The sequence below is a fragment of the Rhyacophila brunnea genome, unplaced genomic scaffold, assembly GCF_057557595.1.
Source record: "Rhyacophila brunnea isolate RB1 unplaced genomic scaffold, BYU_Rbru_1.0 scaffold_8, whole genome shotgun sequence".
In the NCBI taxonomy this organism is placed as follows: Eukaryota; Metazoa; Arthropoda; class Insecta; order Trichoptera; family Rhyacophilidae; genus Rhyacophila; species Rhyacophila brunnea.
This window is the reverse complement of record NW_028233350.1, coordinates 12,707,124-12,728,123: the sequence shown is the minus strand read 5'-3', so window position 1 is coordinate 12,728,123 and position 21,000 is coordinate 12,707,124. Positions and strand designations below refer to the sequence as shown.

The 21,000-nt window shown below is 32.4% G+C and overlaps 1 protein-coding gene across 4 annotated transcripts in view; it reads right to left on the bottom strand.

The window, feature by feature from the left end:
* The window catches only part of LOC147063932 (monocarboxylate transporter 9), a 125,971-nt gene that overhangs the window by 29,421 nt on the left and 75,550 nt on the right, over positions 1 to 21,000 (bottom strand). For all 4 annotated transcript variants that reach the window (XM_085958567.1, XM_085958568.1, XM_085958570.1 and 1 more), the window contains exon 2: positions 649 to 794. In XM_085958567.1, the coding sequence (XP_085814693.1) occupies positions 649 to 729 (81 nt within the window). In that variant the 5' untranslated portion in view covers positions 730 to 794. The remainder of the gene's footprint in view (positions 1 to 648; positions 795 to 21,000) is intronic.

Here is a 21,000-nt window from a genome sequence, read left to right as displayed (position 1 = left end):
CATTTATTTTTTATAGACAATGAAACAAAATAATGTTTAAATTTATATTTTATGCTGCTAACCTTTTTCTATTATGTACATGGGACCCGTAAGAGATTAATATTCGCGTTATATTGGATCGCTATTTATGATAATCACAATTGAGATGTATAATTATTTATCATATTTAAAAGCATATACCTACACATTTATTGTATTAAAATTAAAATAACAGTGGTAGCAATTGGCGATTGCCAGCTGTTCTGCTAAGCCTAGCAGCCTGAAATGGTGTCAGACGATATTGAGAAGGCCAGACTCCAGAATAGAACACGCACATGACTCCAAATTTGTATTGGCAGTGACGACATGCAGATCGTAAAACTGACAAATCAGCTAAATTTTCAACTGTCTGACGTGAATGAAAATCCATCCCTAAGAGAAAACTATGGCGCCGTCTATACACTCTTTACAATTATTATATTAAAATCCAACACCAAGTCACTATGACGAAAAGCTGTCTGCAAGACCTAGCGAGACAGACTGGCGAGAGCCAGCTGGCTCAGCTAGTAGTTAATAATATCGATTGTGTGTATGTGTAGCTGGTAGTTTAATATGGCTACAATAACGCAGATAACTGAAAGTAGGTAACAGAGTGATAAATTTACTTACATTGACCATGGACACCCCAAGGCAGACCATCCACGCCCAACCACCGTCCGGGGCGACCTTCTTGGTAGCATGAGACATCATCTTGAAGGTACTCCTAACTCCTCTAGATGAACAGGAAACTTAGCACGATCATAGAAAGTGTTTACCTGCAATTCAAAGAAAAAAATATTTTAAATAAACGTTCGGTGTTCTAAGCAAGAGTCGCCGTAGAATAATTTACATAAACGTCACAACCTTATATTTTCGATAGTGTTACAATAACCTATAAACAATCATAAAAAAAATGTATCTCTACCCGAAAGCAACAGTGATATAAAGTGAAAAATTACGATTTTGAGATATGTGAGTATGCCAATAGATTGCTGACAGCTATAAATACATAATGAATCACTAAGATTTGTTATTAAAATTGTAATAGCCTATTTAAAAGAAAAATATCAATGTCGTATTCATTAAAAAATGTCCTGTAACTTCAAAGAGCAATGGGATAACTGAAATAACCCACTGTTAATGATGTTAAATAAAAAAAAATCTTACCATTATCATATATTATAAACCGCAGAAAAAAAAAACAAAATAAACATAATATATTATATTTAACGTCAATACTATCGACCGGAGGAGGTACTTGATGGAATTTGAATTTAAATTCTAATGGATTTAAGTTTTGTACTATTCCATTTGAGTCGTTTTTTGCGACCCGAGTATTATAGATTATTATTTAATGATCTATTATTAGGGTTTTGACGATGTATACGCATATTTATTGTATTAATAGTTATAGGGGTTTTTTACAAACACTTCAACTATTCATAATTTGTTTGATATATTTTTTATTATGATCCTTGACCTAATAGGTACTTAAGTGATAAAGTTTTTACCTACTTTATTGTATTAATTTATTATATAAGTTACAATTAATTGTATTCGTTGTCAGTGTGTTTTTACCTTTTGGTGAGTGCACATAGTACCTGAAGATGCCGAAAGGCGAAACCCGGGTCGCAAACAACGACACAAATGGAATAGTACAAAACTTAAATCCATTAGAATATATTAAATGGTTTGATTTGTATGTAACAAACATTAAAGTTCAATTTCTCGAAACTAGAATTTTTGACCTAATCCACTGTTGCTTTCAGGTAGCGGTGTGTACAATGTGTTCATTGGGTTACTCTTTACTCTAACATTTTAACATTACAAAGTTTTGTGCTGCTTTTGAAAAACTAATTTTCTTATTATCTAGTCCCAATATACGTAACATTTGGATTAAATTCAAATCTTAGAACGAGAGTCGGGTTAATATAATGTATTTATATTTATATCAATGTAAAATATATCACTATATCAGACAGTATATTGTTATTTGACATACAAGTATGTTATGATTTCATTGACAGTTCTATCAATCGGAGGATATTCTATGAACAATGATAACAATGTATAGTAAAGTAACCAGCAGATCAGACAAACATACTTAACAATAGATGATTTAATAAGTTAAATTCAAACCAAATAACAGTTTTTATTGGCTGTAGATAACCTAAGTCAAACGATAGTCAGGGCGTGTAGTGCTACTAAGAACATCTAGTGACAGAAAATGAAGCACACAAGAACAAAAGAAGTTTTTAAATTACAAAAATAACCATAAAATAATTTACGTTTTTTTACTTTCTGTACACCTTTGAATTCATTTTTATTACAGTAAACACTGTAAACTGTGTACTTAAAAATGTAAATTGTCTCTGAATTGTATCTATTAAATCGGATATGTATTTATATTCTGTCACAGGAAACGGGTGCTACGTTGGTCTCAACTGTAAACTAAATCAACTGTACTAGCTATCCTCTTCCATCGTACAAAAATTCTGAAGTCAACAAGACAAATTTAAGAGAAAGATGCTGTGTAGGATATTTGGGCCCACACCAGAAGAAGAAGAAGAATGGCGTATACGACATAACCTAGAGCTCCACAACCTCTTTCAACAAGAATGTATGGCGGGTCATTACGCAGGAATGGATAGTGCCCAACCCCTTGCAGGCCCAGACTCCGGTGGTTGAACGGTGTCAACAATGATGATATTATAGCGACAGATGCAGACACCTAGAAGACACTGGTCCAGGGTAGACGGAGATGGAGGAAGCTAGGACCCGCCCTGGCTTGTTGCCAAACAATCTTGCCTACAGCGTAATTAACATTAAAAAAATTACCTACACGACAAAAAATCTAAAATAATAGATACCTATTAACCTAAGTATATTGTTTTCTCTCTCTACAAGGATGTTTGGACATACTATCCAATTCAGGGAACTCAAGATATAATAGGAACTAAAATACCTAACGCATAAGGAGAAGCAGGCAACCGATCTCGAGTAAGGAAAATTACGGGATACATTTAAACACGTCTAGTCAAGAATAGGTACGTCATACGTCGAATACTGACAACTGCTCTTGGTTTATGCATTGACGCTCATTTAATATTGGTGTATTACACACACTATTGTACGTCTATAATGCTTAGTTCGTTTTCGTAGGACTCTCACACATTCAAAATCCTGCGTCAAAATTTACTGTATTGGTAGCCTATCGGAATTCTATTTATTATCTGTTCTGTGATCCGATTGCTCATAGATGTGTCCCCAAACAAAAACCGGTTGGGAACCCCTGCTCTGCATAACTACAGATCAAATCAGCTGTTTACTTCGTGGAAAAACGGCATTGGAAATTTTCAAGCGATGAGTGAATAGGTACTTATTTTCTTTGTTACGCATTCTTTTATGTACTTATATCGAACAGCAATACATACAGCTGTTGTTAGGCACATAATCTACTTACTATTTGTAGCATATAAAACATAATACAACACGTTGTAATACATCTAGTTCTTAATAATAATTATGAATGATAATTCTATATAATATAATTTTCTTATTACTCGTAACAATACCAACGTATTGATCGTGAATTCAATTTATTAGTATCCCAAGCCCTTCCTTAGATCGATTGAAAATGATGCAGGTTTTAGTATGCCGATTTCACTAACTGGCATAGTAGTGTAATGAATCAACCTTTATAATAAAATAGCATTATGATATTATCAATGACATGTTCCGTTGTCGTCGGCGATTATTGCATTCGGATTAGCATAATTTTCATGGCCAACTATTTCGTAGCTGTATATAACATAAACATACCATATGTTTATTTACCATATTTATTTAGAATTCATTTGATATCATTAAATCTAAATCGAAATCAAGAAACTTATCCTTATAATATTATGAGCGGTCTACGTGAAAAAGTTCGCACGCATCTTCTATGGGTCGAGAGTTTGAAACCCGCAGTTAGTCCAATTTCGCGTTATGCTTTCCTTATTCAATAATTAATATACCAAATCAAGCTTCAATAGTATGATCATACCAAAATTAGATTTGATATACAAACAAAGGATTTCAATTTAAGTATAGACATTTATAATTTTTACAAGAATCGATGTTTTTAAATATAACTATTAAAAAATCATTAAAACTATGAATTAATCAAAAATCTTTTCAATACATTAGAGAAAAATTAAATAAATTTCTTAAATAGTAAATTATCAACAGCAAAAACGCGTCGTATTTTTCCAATATGGGCCTCTGGTAGGTGGAGTATTCACCTTAAAACGAAAAACCTGAAGAACATGAAGGAAAATTCAAACAAGAAAAACAATGTACTAGCTCGTCTGGTCAGCGTCGTTTATTACAAAATGAAAAACGTCTAAAATGGAATGGAAATTACTTGACTGTTTTTGCGAGTCAGTGGTTCCGTGAGAGTTATTCTCAAAAGCTTATAAAAACAGTACAACTTGAGATTTATTTGAAACGGGGATGTGTATCAGAAGTATAAGCAGTAAATAATATGTTGACACCTAGTCTTGTATTATTGTTTTTTCAAAAGTATTACCACGTTAATCAAAAAATCACTAACCCTACTGGCAGTGAAGCTTAGTGCATGTAGGCAGCTCATGCATTGCGTGTGGGAAAAGAACTTATTAGGTAAGTACAGAAATTTTTGAAATACTAGTAGATTCCGCGGAGATGGTATCTAATGCATTCATATAAAATATGAGACAAAATAACAGTAGGTAAAGGGCTGAATTTTAAGTCTACTTTAAGGTAACTCATTGTCTAGTTACTAGTAGATATATCACTGTTTATTTTATTATTTAGCCATCTCTATCATAATATTTGACATACTGATAGGGTTTTAATGGGGTGATAATTAAAGAGTTCCACTAAACCAAATGGATCTTAAATCACTGGTATAGGTCACATAATGATACAAGACTTTATTGTCAAGCTGTGAATATAAATATATTATCTGTCCTGAAAGATTGGTGCATTCCAAAGTAATACCAAAGTAATAATTAGTCAATAAACACAAAAATAATGTACCTACCCAATACCTTTTTATAAGTGAAGATAAATTCATTAATATAATATATTAATGAATTTATCTTCATATTATGAATATTTTACATAATAATATGTCAGTGGCGAAGGGTGACTTTTGGAAGCAGGTAGGCTGTGGAGAAAGCACACTTGTTAGATGTATTTACGGGAAATAAGAAGATAATCCGACATAACTACCGATGAATAGGTAGGTACACAAAAACCGATGAAATTTCAAAAGCTCACTGATGGTATAAAATTAAGCAATTAATTTGAATTATGTATTTTCCTAAATATAAACGCAAGATACGCTCAAAATATATTGAAAATATCCGTTGTTGTGAATCTGTTCCATAAGAATTTATAATTTAACCCGTAAACTAGGCATTTTAAAATACTTATATATTTAAACACAGACTTAGATACAATATAAGATTTCAACTGACATAAATGGCTGAATAAATTGTCTTAGTCTATGAATAAACTAACTGACAAATAAAAATCACGAGATAAATTATTTATTATTTTTAACAACAATCAATATTTATATATGATTGAATCCCATAGAAATAATTTTTTTTAAATTATCTTATACTTAAATTATTTTTAATAAATGTGCACTTACGTAAAATGTAAGCGCTCCTTAAATAGCTTACCAATTTATACGGGCCGCCGCAGACGTCTTGAAATTATGAGAAACAAACTTCTAATAAAAAAAGTTTTCGATTCACGCGAACATAATCCATACAATATGTGAAGCGAAACGAGATGTCGCTTATTTTTTTAAAACTTCGAGACATGCCATAAATGGTGCTTATTGAAATAGTGGAAAAGATCGTAAAATTATTATGACAATTATACAATAGATGTCGTTGGGCATATTGAATATATTATTATGTGACTAAATTATTTAATATGTAAATATAAAATTTAAAAGTATTTTTCTTAAGAAGGTAGGCTTTAAATAATCGCCTATTATGGAGTCTTCGCCACTGTAATATGTAATAGGTATACATTTCTTCTCATAAATTAAATAAACTGTAGTGATTCCTAATTTAATGTGTAATACAATTGCGTCATTAAAATTGGTTTAATTGATTACTCAGTGAATTTTCCTAGTGACTTTTTAAAATCAATATGAATAATGTTGTTATAAATAAGACAAGTGAACAAAAAATACCGCAAGTCAGCATATTGTGATTGAAGTAATAGACATTTTACAATAATATGTGCATAGGTACTTATTCATTCTGGTAGCATACGTTAGTAGTAATTTAAATAATAAATGAATAAATTTTATTGAACAAGTTAAATATTAATAAAATAACAAACACGGCCGTGTTGCAAGAACATAAACCTTTGTATGACGTCATAACAGCTGATGGGAAAGGTCAGTACTTTTACTGCAACAGAGAGTCGTGATAAAGTGATAATGATAGAATCATTATATTATTTAATAAGTATATGGAAAACTGTTATCACAACAATATTTATTAAGTATACACATTTTAAACTTAAATGGCCATATATCAGCAAATGAGTTTTAGAATGATTTACTTCCTTCTAAGATTATGTACCTATCAGTGGCGAAAGGTGGAAGTAGGCTAAAGGTCCGTCATAAATAGTGCATACTAAACTTTGTCATTCATACGTATTTGTTTTCATTGAAATAAGACTACAATTTACAGTTGGTGTTGGTTAGTTTTTAAAATTCAATAAAACTCTGCGAAAACCGGACCATATTAGATAATATTCAAAATATACTCATCTATCTAGGTATAAAGAATCGAAAATTATCCAAAGGACTTAATGAATTTAAAAAAAATGAACCAACAATTTGTGTAATATGTATTCTTAATCCAACGAAAACAAATAAGTATGAATGAAAAGGTGTGCACAATTTTGTCGTATCGCCTAAAATATACCAAAACTATTATGGTTTGGTTTAGGATTAACACAAATACGTATGATTAACAAAGTTTGATGGGCACTATTTATGGCGGATCTTAACAGCCTACCTCCACCCTTCGCTGCTGGTACCTATATATTTTTGTAACTATTGAGATTTAAAAATCAGCTAAAAACGCAGAATATTTACGATCTTTATCCGTAAAGCACGTGACGTGTGATGTGTGATTGAATATAATTATGTTACGCCGAATGTGCGAAATTGACTATTACATGAAGTGGGCAAAATTTTGCCTAAATCATGAAAATGCAAGTTCGTTGCCTTATTCACGAATTAGGCAAACTATCTGCCGAATGAGTGAATTCGGCAGTAATTTTTCTGCCTAGTTCATGCATTGGGCAAATTAGAAAGTAATGCTACCATGGTGTTTTTTGAAACTAAACCAAATGTGTCAAATGCTTATGCATCGGTCAAAATAGATGGTCGCGCTCCGGGGGTGTTTTTTGCAACTAATCAAACTAACCAAATGTGTCAAATGTCATTGATTATATAAAAATATACCAATCAATAACTACAATGACGTTCATATTCATTTGCAATGCACAAAAAAAAATCTAGAACTATAATAATATTATGATAACGGAAGAATTTCATTAAAAGGTATTTTCGCGATTTGATTCGTGCTTGGGTATCAACCGTGCAATGGTCGATTGTTTGTTTGTGATAGTATGATTTGATAGTTTGTTGACACTTGTTAGCTAACCTCAAAATGGACATTTAGTTGAATTCAGAATTACAAAACGTAACCTAACTAATCTCATAATAATAATATTATATTATGTCCAATTATAACTAATAAAACCATCCCTATTAAATTTACTTTTTTTACTGTCATGTTGACAGTTTAAGAATTCCATACCCTGGCGAATTCACGCACTCGGCAGATAATTTACCTAATTCATGAATAAGGCAACGGGCTTGACTATTACATGAATTAGCCGAAATTTTGCCCATTTCATGTAATAGTCAATTTCGCACATTCGGCGTAATATATACACGTTTTAATATAAATAACAGATTGACATCATCTCATTTACAATTAGCAGTATTTTCCAATGTAATTTTATTCTTTAGAATTATTAAGATTTTACGATAGTGATTTTTTATTATTATTCAATACTGAATACTTATATAATATTGGTTGTAAGAATGTTAGGTTCTTTATTATAAAAAAAACATAATTCTGAAAACCTTCAATACCTAATATACATACCTACATAATGATTATAGTTAATATTAAATAATTCTCATGAATCATAGACGGATCGATAGCTTAGAGGTAAAAGCGTTCAGCGGAAAGTGAAAGACATGAGTTCGAATCCCACTCAGTCCAACTTTTTTCTCAGTTTATATTTTACGATAGGTTTATCAATCGAAAGCTATGTAGGTTTTGTGATTTAAATCTGATAAATTGAAGCAGTAACCTCATAGGCAGATTTACTGGTAGATACTCGAAGGAGTGGGTCCTCGGGCTGACCGAAAAATATCCAAATGCTATAAAACAAAGTTTAAAAAACGTAAAATACTGTTATTATAAATATAATTCATTGGTGACAATAGAATATTACTGTCATCTCACAGAACACTTTTACAGTAACTTCGTAATTTTAACAATCGCAATCATTATCGAAAAAATGTTTTTATATTTCTTTTTTGCAACTCATGTTTGGAGCAACATAATAATATAAATGCTTACTGAGTTGATACTATAAAATAATGAGCTCTATAAACTGTGCAAATTTCAATTGCAACATTGATCCAGTAGTTTTTGAGTTCTAACCGAACAAAATGAAACTGACAGCACTCCAATTTTATTAATTAGTAGAAATTATAGTATTTTTAACTTAGGGATTGCAATACCGGTATTTTAAAACCGGTATTCCATTATTTTTCGACACCGAAATACCGGTTAAATGAGATAATACCGATATATTCGGTATTGAAAGTGGAAAAAAATGTATTAATTAACCTAAAAGGTTTAACATGATACTGTTTTTGCGGTGTTACGCGATGTCTGGTTTACTTCCGTTGCCCTTTAACACCCTTGGAAACTAGCAATGATACGTGATATGAAATATTAATATTTTAAAGAGATTTATTTATATATTTATTTATTTATAGGTAGATACTTTTGCCTTTTTCATATATTTCACGAATACCGGCATTCAATAGAAAATTAGGTGAGTATTAGTATTTTTATTCGGTATTACAATCCCTAGTTGTATTACGGAGTTTATGTTACTATAATAATAATTATTCTATTAATTTTTGCGCGATTGGCGTAATAATGGCATTTTGAATTTGAAGGTTGAATAAATTATCGTATTATTATTGAGATATCAACATCAGCTTGTCAAATAAAAATCCCACATAAGTGCATAATAACCACTATAACTCATGACAGTTTATTATAAGGACTGTAAAAATGAGATAAACTATGTTTGTGATAAAAACGTTTGATATTAATATACTCTACTGTGATACACTCCACTTATCAATGTTTGCAAAATAACGTCCATAGTATGAAAATATTGTACGAATGATAATTTTATTCACTAGTGCCAATTGCGAAATCAAAACTAGTTCCAAAATCACATTTCAACCGGTTGTTGTTTATTTTCATTTAATTACATAATTAGCTTGACAAACAAATAATGTGTAGGCAGTCAACCTATGACCTCAATATTATAGCACTTTATTGGAAAACTAGCGACACCATACGACTTTATCTGTGCGAAATACGTTCACTACATAACATAGTACATACTCAGAAATAGTGGGAACCGAAATACCTACAGGTGTGGAAAAGCAGGCAACCGATTTCAAGTATGAAAGAATACGGGAAAACTTAAACACGTGTCAAGAATACGTCATACGTTGAATACAGACTACTCTCGGTTTACGCACTGACGCTCATTTAATATTGGTGTACTGAAGGTTGCAACACACACTATTGCACGTCCATATTGCGTGATTCATTTTCGTGGGACACTCACACAATCAAAACCCTGCGTCAAAATGTACTGTATTGGGATATAGCATATCGAAATTATATTTATTAATCTGTTCTATGATCAAATCCAACCATGACCGGTAACCTACTATCGGTTCGTATATGGGTTCGCTACTATCGTTCTACCGCAGATATTTCACGATCCAATTGTCACGTGAAAATTAAGAAGCTTCTGAATTTTTTTGATTCATGCATGCAATCTTGTAATTTGCACGATAATACGTGTTTACATGTGTATTTTTTGTTACAATACATACTGCCAGCAGTAAATCCGGTACCGTTCGGTTATCAGGAATACCTACAGCGGAAAACACATTTTGAAAATAGCCGATATTCTGGATTATTTACAGGAACGATATACAGGAACCGCTGTTTTCCTGATAACCGAACAGTACCGTAAATCCATACACGTGTAAACGGGCTAAGTATTATATTATCATGATATTTTTTTATTAATACTACTGCATTTTTGTGATATTACTTAAAAATTGTATATTTTTCTTTATAGATACTTTCATTCGACACTATATCGATACCAAGTATCAATACATTTTATTGATATGATATCCCCAGTTAGTTATGACCGCTAAATGTGGTATATAAGGAGCTAAACTAACACAAGGTATCTAATCGGAACCATGAAAATTCATATCACTATTTTTATTATTACATTGAAATTATTACTGAGTAATAAAAACAAACTATCTATTCAAACTACATACAAATTAATGAGTTCGACTTATACGAAACTGTTTAATATTTGCATAGTGTCTTGAATGTAAATTTATCTCATTATAAATGCACACTTGATTGAGTTTCATACCAACTTCTTCAGGCCAATGTTTTCAGCTAAGCCAACTAACTAGAATCTTATTGCTAACCAAAATGGTAGCTAATTAAATTAATGGTTGTATGAATAAACAGAACTATGCATTTTGGGAAAAATATTAAACGTCATATTGAAATTACCGTAGGTATCTCTACATTATGTTGAATAGATTTTTAATACACCGTAAAAAATCAAATTAAATAATTTATGCATTTCTAGTTGCTGGAAAGCCTCAATTAAATGGGACTCAACTCGGTGTTGCAGGCAAGCTAAGTATATCTCGTCAATAAGCTAAAAATGCTTGTGACATGGGAACAACGAAATAATGAGTTCAATAATTCTGTCAAATAGAGGTTTTTACGCCAACATATATTAAATATTTATATTATATTTCTTTTATAAGTATTTAATTAATAAATAGAAACGATAAAAATGAATGTTTTATTTTTCCACTGGCTGTTCTGTTTATTCATGTTCTGATTTTTCCGGTTATAATTAATAACCATCAGTGGCGAAGGGTGACTTTTTGAAAGAGGTAGGCTGTGGGAGTAACCATGCTTGTCAGATATATTTGCAGAAAATAAGAAGATAACCCAATATTACTACTGATGAATAGGTACGCTAAAACGAAGAAATTTCAAAAGCTTAATTGGTTTGTTATAATTAGTTCATAAAAATAAGCAATTTGTTTGAATTACTTATGTATTTTCCTAAACATTTATAAACGTAACATCTATGAAAATATCCGTTGTCGTATATATATTATGTTCCATAACAATTTATAATTTAACCCGTAAAACTAGACATTTTAAAATACTTCTATATTTCAAACACAGACTTAGGTAGGTACAATATCAGATATCTAAATTGTTTAATGAGTGAACTAATAAATAAATAAAAATCACGAGATAAATTATTTTATATTTTTAACAACAATCAATACATATTTATGTGATTGAATCCCATAGAAATTATTTTTTAAATTATCTTCTTATTAATTATTTTGAATTAATGCGCTCTCGCGACGTAAGCACCAACGAAACAGCTTGTACATTTGTATGCGGGACGCCAGACATTTGAAATAATGAGAACCCGTGAGAAAACCCGTCGATTCAAGCGAAAATAATCCTATACAATATGTGCAGCGAAACGCGGTGTGTTCTATTTTTTTAAACTTTCGAGAGATGCCATAGATGGTGCTTATTGAAATATGGGAAAAGATCGTAAAATTATGACAATTATACGATAGATGTCTTTGGGCATACTGAATATATTATTATTTGTGGATATATAAATAAGTCAACATGAAAATAAAAATTATTTTTCTTAAGAAGGTAGGCTTTAAATAATCGCCTAGTATGGAGTCTTCGCCACTGATAACCATTCTCTATGGACCACGTGCAACCGAAATATAATAGTGAGATTAAAATGCCAAAAACATATTCTTTTTATCTCATGATCATGAAATAATAGGTACCTCAATAGGATCGCTACAAACGTAAATACCTATAGAAACTTAATATTATTTGTTTGAGTTTAAGCCACACGAAGAACCTTGTCAAGTAATGCTAAATTACAATAAATCTTCGACAGATAACTCTGGATAAATATGATGACCAGTTCTAAAGACAACCAAGCCAACATAGGGTTTGTATAAAAGTTATGTTTGTTTGTGAAATGGTTTCGATGAAAACAGAAACCTGAATAAATACTAAATAGTAACATGTTATGTAAATCGATGTCAATATCCGTCTAAATTCACTATGTTCAAGGCCAAAGCCGCGTCCCTCCAAGTTTTGTCACCGAATATCTAAATCCAACATCAAACTATCTTCTTTTGTTTCTCAATCCATGTAGATTATCCCATTCAGCCAGCTCGCACATTTAAACCCGCCTCGTCTGCAACGTGTCGATACGTTGATGTGACGTCATCGTTATTCACGAAACACACGTTGCCAAATGGAGCTCCGCACATTGGTGGAATCTTTTTATATGCCATCCATGGACTGAAACCGTATTCGGTTTCGAACCATGTGCCATACTAAGCTTATCTTTTCTGTTCGCGGAAATATATTTTCTCAAAGTATTTATTATAAGCATCTGATCGTATCCGTTTATACCATACACTTACACTTACAAATTTAGTGAAAATATATTTTCATGAACAAAAATCATAAGTTTAATATTGCACACGGATCTAAACCGCATACGGTTTCAGTCCATGGATGGCCTCTTAGTTTGAAAAATACAACTAGTCTCGAGCTGCGAGTGGAAACCCCACACGCTACGAATTCGTCATTCCTATACCGGGTCATAGGTCGCCGCATCCCATGCATAATATCTAGGTTTACGCACGGTCTTCATATGCAACATTGGTGCGATTTAAGGCTGTGCGGCAAACGAGGCGAATTTAGATATGCGAGCCGGCATAGATACACGATCCAAACAACTAAGGCCCGTTTCAGACGGGACACCGGTGTCGCGCTCGATATAATATAGGAGGCCTTTGTATTCGAATAAAGGGGCCATTGTATTATGTTTATGAATGCCCCAGAACTAATGAATCATATTGAATAAATTAGAACATAAAACTGGCTGCGGTAATAAAAACAAGTATATCGGCGGCTTGAGAATGTAGCGGCCGACGGAAAAGTGTACCGTACACTGGTTGACTCATTGCTCTGGGGCGTTCATAAACATAATACAAAGGCCCCTTTATTTGAATACAATGGCCTCCTATATTATATCGAGCGCGACACCGGTGTCCCGTCTGAAACGGTCCTAAAGTAGTCCAGTTTAATTGACTGTACGAAGTGGGGACGCTTGATCTTCGTCTCTGGCTCTGTCATTTATGTATCCAAAGATACCACGCAGAACGCCCCACTCACAAGTCTAAGACCCGTTTCACACGGGACACCTATGTGGCGAGATTCCGCATTTACATATAAATGAACGTGACACTCGCGTGTCTCCGCTGAACGCGCCCATTCACTTATGTGTAAATGCGGCCGGTGGCTTGCCACACACGGTCCTAATAATTTCCATGTATGCACCACCAAGTTATAAATACACCTCTTCCAAAAAAGTTGTTTTTGTCACCTACTTATCGGATCCAAGAATGTTTTCAATGAAAATAAAAACCTGAATAAATGGCAACGTGTTATGCAAATCGATACCGATATTAAGTGTACAAAAACAAACCTATGACGTGTGCTAAAACAAACATCCCAAAAACATTAACTCCGCTTAATATGACTGAAATTGATTGATTACACGTTGACCTTGCATGTGTTAATGTAATATATCCAAGGTGTGTAAACAATGGTTCGGTAGGTGTCATGTGATATTCGTAGCAGGCCTCGAGAGCATGTGATGTGGAAGTGAAAAAATCAAAAGTTGTTTTTTTAGCGAATGCAGCAATGGGTCAAAATTCACGGAAAATTAGGCTATCGAATAAATCGCACGTTTTAATCAACCTTGTCTATGATACTATCAAACATTCGGTGTTGCAATATCCTTGACTTATCGTCTGACAATACGGTTACAACTGGCTAATGGTGTTGCAAAATTCAATTCAAGCAATGGCAGGTTTTTTTACATTCATATAATATTTACATAAAGTAAAAGTGTGATTCACGATTAAATATTATTAACACAGTTAAATCAATTCTATAGAAAGAGGCGATCAGAACGTAAACTACCTAACCAAAAGTACATAAATATAACACCTATCAGAACTCTATCACAGCCGCAGAAAATCTAATACCGTAATTTTGCATTACGTCATGGCACTGCGCTCAATGACATTCCTGCCGGAAAGTGACAGATGATGTCTGAAGAGTACGTCTGACACTAAACTTCGCGTGCTTTTGGGAATTTCCCTTCCCAGGCTGAGTCCCTCTATCCGACGATGCATGCATGCAGTGGCGGGTTTAGAGACATCGACAGATTTTACCCCCACCCCCTACGATATAAAAATACAATAAATCACATCATTAAACTGAAACGATTATTATTAAGGGGGGGCATGCTCATCGTAGGTCAAAATGGAGATTTTATTGCATTTTCAAAGCATGATCCTGGATATTCCTTAAACGTTGTAGACAGGGAACTCAGAAATAATGGGAACTGAAATACACAACGGGTAAGGCGATAGCAGGTAACCGACTCGAGTAAGGAAGAATCCGGGTTAAACTTACACACGTGTTAAGAATACGTTTTACGTCGAATACTAAAAACTGCTCTCGGTTTATGCATTTACGCTCATTTAATGTTGGTGTATTACACACACTATTGCATGTGCATAATGCGTGCTTCATTTTCGTAGGTCACTCACACATTCAAAAGCCTGCTTCACCATGCGGCGTATTGAATATTGCCTATCGGTAATCTATTTATTATCTGTTCTGTGGTTGTAGATAATCTATTTATATTATTTTGAAGCCTTATTATCCTTTATATTTATTTTAAACATTTGATGACTGCGTAAAGTATTTTTATTACATAAAATAGTATTCTTTTAAACCTCTCGCTCTAATGTTTTAGAATATAGTTATATTTCAGTGCATGCAAGTGCAGTGGTGTTAAGATTTTTTACATTTATTAATTTTTAAACGCATTTATAAAACCACTAGTATAATTTATGTAGACATTATTATGGTGAAATATTTACGATAAAAAATTATATTGATAATCTCTGTGATCCAGTGGCGGCCGGTGATAATAAAAATGGGAAAGATTAACATTAAACAAGAAAAAAAACGTTTTTTCCTCCATGAAAAACTGATTGGCATGTCAGACCGTCGAAAAATATTATTTGGGAAATTTTGGCACGCGTGCGTAAAAAAGTTCGCCATCCCTGACCTATAATATGCAAGGAATGTCCACTAAAATACCATTCCAACAAGATACTACAAACTGAGGAAAACATTGTTACCAACGAGGCTTGTTCTATTGTGTATTGCAACTTACGAGATTGCCATTTTCCATTAAATTTCAAATTTACCAAATATAATGTTTTAATATCACATGCACATGTATATACCAAATTTCAACTCTCTGAACACTTGGATATTGATAAAAAAATCCGTTAAATACCTACCCAATATTATATAAAATAGACTCAAAGCACTATTGTCAGGGAAAGCATATTTTTATGGGAATATAGGATTATGTATTTAATACAGATGGGTTTGTACTGAAAGAAAATGCAAACAAAAGAAAAACTGACCAACCGGAAAATCTGAGGAATTTAGGAAAAATGGAAAGGTTGACAGCATAAGGCCAGAAATACTGAACCGTATTAATATTATCCCACTATATTTCACGATCATAAGAAATTATCACATTGAAACGAACGTATCTAGGTTGTATTATTTTTTTCTGCGTATAATGAAAATATAGTACTGTATACGTACATATATGCATTATTCATAAGCGTAATAGAACAAAGACTTAAATCACACGAAAAAGCTTTTAATACTTTATTATCTAGCTAGGGATGGTAACTTGTTAGCCAAAATTATCTTAAACACATATTGGATTACAATGCAAATACATTTAGATTTGGTGGATGGCACCTTATCATAATATGACATCATTGCGGTGTGATATTGTCTAACATCTGGCTAGAAGTTTCGAAAAAAAAACTGACACAAATGGTTTATATTCTAAATAATTTAAAAAAGTACTTACTTAAATATAAAATAATGGTACCCGGACAATTAATTTACAGCAAGGAAAATAAAATACTCACTGTGATATTGAAAAAAAATAATATTCACCATGACTTTACAAAACAATAATCATGCATATATACTTTGTTTCACAACAAATAACACTATAACATTACACTAAGATAAATAGAAAACTCAGATTATTCATAAACCAAATCATTTAATCAATGAATAATTCACAAGATTTTAAGAATGTAACATTCCTTATATTGAACATACGTAACTTGAAAACACCTCAGATATATACCCACAAGAAAAAATCATATTTCAAAAAATAGGAAACTCGACGGGTTTGAACCCGTATAACCATTTGTGTCGCGCCAATCTGTGCATTAACCAATTATGCTACGAGCCTCCTATCTAATTACGAAAATTTAAACTAGTAGGTCATACATGAAATGCTTATCAAATGCTTTATGGTTAATGCACAGATTGGCGCGACACCGATGGTTATATGGGTTCAAATCGCGTAGAGTTTCGTATTTTTTTATTTTCAAATATGATTTTTTCTAGTGGGTATATATCTGAGGTGTTTTCAAGTTATGTATGTCAGATTATTCAATGTTACACAACAAATGAAATGTACTTTACGCAAGTGGATTTATATTATTTAAGCTTTCCTAAATAAATTATGCAACATCCAAAAGACAGTAAATATTCTTGTAAATAAAATATATCATCTTCGGTCAACTGTCCGCGCGTGAACCGAAAAACGAAACGGTAGAATTTTCAAATAATTTATTCGACGATTAGACCGAGATGCATAGAATGTCACTAAAACTCCTGCACTCACGATGGCAGCGCGGCTTAAGCGTCGGCCTGTAGCATCGTGGGTCCCAGGTTCGAATCCTGGATCTGACAAGTACACATATTGTTTTTCAATTGTCGTTGACAAAAACATGCCAGACGGGGTATGAAAATAAGCTATTTGCTGGAATAAACGCTAGGTGTCGTGAAAATAAAATGCAAGTATATTTACTTATTCCACCAAGAACGTAGTCAATACCTTTGCTTTCGATTATCGAAAAAAAAGTGCAAAAACCGAAAAAATGTCAATACGTATAAAAACCACACATTTTAACAGAAATATATTTGACAGCTTCTTTGTTGTAGGACTCTGTAGGGTAGTTATTATTTTATATACGCGGAGATTCGCAATAATATAGAAAACGTCAAATAATGCATAAAATTGTTTCAGCGTGTTTTATTTCTCACTAAAATATGTACTACCGACCTACCTGTATTGTGTAAGTATTTAATAGTCAAAATATTGACGCGCAAATAAACTTAATATCTAGCGTTTTTCAACACATTTAAAGCTATTGGAGGCATCAAAAAACGCTAGTAAAAACGCCACAAGCCAGATGCCTATAGCTAAAAGCTGGAATTGGGAAATTGGGAAGAAAAACGCTAAATTGGCAACGCTGACTCAGACCCACCGTTCACCTGGACTAACACACTTTGATTACCAAACAGACATATTCAAATGACACAAATAAAATAAATATGATAAATTGTATAAGAAGAGTGTAAGTATTAAGTACTAATATTTAGGATTCACCATAGGTATTATACAAAATGATACCAAGATTAAAAACTTATAACGAATTACCACCAAGTGAACACTGAAAGGAATAACAAATAAATTCTAGCTAATACTTATTTTGTGGTTTGACATTGATAAAATGTTGATAGCAAAACCATATGTTTTCAATAAAAAATCTATGATAACGCGTTCAACTCAATGTATCCAATGTACAATAATCAGTAAACATTGAAAATTATTCGGACAACGCAGCTGTACCTATATGTATTTGACTTATTTAATCTAAATAAACATAAACATTACATTAAAACTTTAAGTACATACACAACAAAAATAAAATATAAATGTATCATTAATGTCACAGAACAGATTAATAAATATAATTCCGATATGCTATCAAACAATACGCTACATTTTGAAGCAGGGCATTGAATGTGTGTGTCATACGAAAATGAACCACACATTATATACGTGCAATAGTGTGTGTTATAATATAACCTTCAAATACACTAATATTGACTGAGTGTCAGTCATGGCCCCCACAAGGGGGGGTCTGATAGGGCTCTAGCCTGGGGGCCCGAGCTTAGGGGGGCCCGGCGTGGGGGTTCTACCAGCTAAGTGAGATAAAGAGGCACCACAAATTTGCTCTAATAGTAAAAAAAAGTCCTATGCGATGCAATTTAATGAACTACGATTGATATAATTAAATGAGAATTCACGTATGGAATTTTATTTTATAATAATGTGTGTTTCCTGGCTAATAAAAATGGCTATTTATCCAATATAGAGAATGTTTCTTGGCTACCATGTAAGGGGATTGCGATCAGTGCTTTATAATATTATGATATAAAGTGCCGACAACTCAATAATTCAAGGATTTATTGAAATATTAAAAAAAACTTTAAAAGTACACGGTACACATGAGCACATTGCAGAGCCATGGGGTTCCGTGGAATACCAGTTTGCGGAACTGTACGCTCGAACAACGCTTCATGATGTGGGGGCAATGGTGTCAGTGCATAAACCAAAAGCAGTTATCAGAACGAAGGACAAGCGTATTTGTGACACGTGTTTTAGTTTATCCCATATTCTTCCACACTCGAGATCGGTTGCCTGTTATAACTCCACACCCATTAGATATTACAGTTCCCATTATTGCTGAGTTCCCTGATTAATGTGTTATGTACAAGAGTCGAAACCAATCTGTTTTTAGAACAATCCTCTTCTCAGGTACGATACCAAACTGAATAATTAACGTTCACTATTTAGATATTTAACTTTATTTACCATTGAATCGGTCTAATAAATGTACATCTAGGATTAAACGTCAAATTTTGGCCTCCATGACGTATGTATCCATGAATTCACTTTGGATATTATGTTGATATTTTACGATAATATATTTATTTATATATAATGGTAAATGCCTTCCATACGGTGGAAAAACATAGGTGATCAATCATTTGCATGAACACATAAATAAAACAAAAAATAACTATGGTTCATGTTAAATCATTACAACTTTCATTAGGTATTGTAAAAAACTGTATAAAAGCTTGTATAAATGACGTGTACATGCGTTGATTTTATAGTTTTTTGCTTCGAATGCACACTAAAGGTCAACCAAAAGAAAAAGCACTCTGCCTCTGGCACCTGACCCAAATTTGATAAAAACTGCACTGAAATTTTCCTATGATGTGGTCATTATTATTCAGATAATTAATTCAGCAACACAATTTAATTTTTTACAACAGGGACTCACTGATTGATTTGGTGGTTTTTACAGTTTTATCACATGTATGTCGATTTCGAGTAACAGAATTAAAATATACAAGGAAAGTACCTGTACAAAAAAATCTAAGTATAAACAAGATGCTTGAATTCTTAGAAAACGTGTGGTTAACTAACCCGGCATGTTATTTTTTAGCTCTGTGTATTGAATGTCAAAGAGTGAAGTTTGTTATGATTTTTTTACGGTTTCCGAACAGATGGCTCATAAAATTATCATATACAATATACATAATAACATATAAATTTAATGTGATTGCTTTTTATAAAACACAATTTAATAATCATATTAACTAAAATTATTGAACACAAAATTTATTAATTTATCTGTTCTGTGGGTAGGTATAATTGAATGTAATTTCACAAAAAAAAACGTTTTGTGTTTGATCTTGAGAAATAGAGGTACCTATACCCTGTATACGTGATAGAAAATATATTAAGTATACCTTCTTACACCACATTCTGTGTTCCCTGATTATACTTATACAAAATAATATTTCACATTAATTTTGTTTCATGTTTTTATTGTGTTTTAGTTAGCAAAAAAATAATAGCTACATATTAAATATTATATAGTAACGAAACAATATCGTCGGTCTATCTTGTAAACCTCGTAAATCCCGTTTTGGTCAAAAATGAGATTTTGAGCGAATACGTTAGAATGGTTGAATATCTACGTATGTGTTAAACTCTTATATCCACATCACGTTTAATAATTTCAAAAATCAATCCACAAAAACCTCGTAAATCGCGCCCATACAACAATAAAATGTGCAAACCTCGTAAATACCGTAATCCTGCCATTTCGTATGGAGAACTGTCACAGTGTGTAGAGTATTACATTACCTTTGTCTTGTTTCGTTATAAAACTATACTTTGGGTATCATATTACGAGAGGAATTGATTTATATTGATACAATATAGATTAAATATTAAGGTAAGCGCTTTATTTATAATGATTTCCCATAATATGCACATAATATTACATTTATAATAGAACGTTTTTTTGAGGTTAGAATTTCATGACATGTATATTTAATG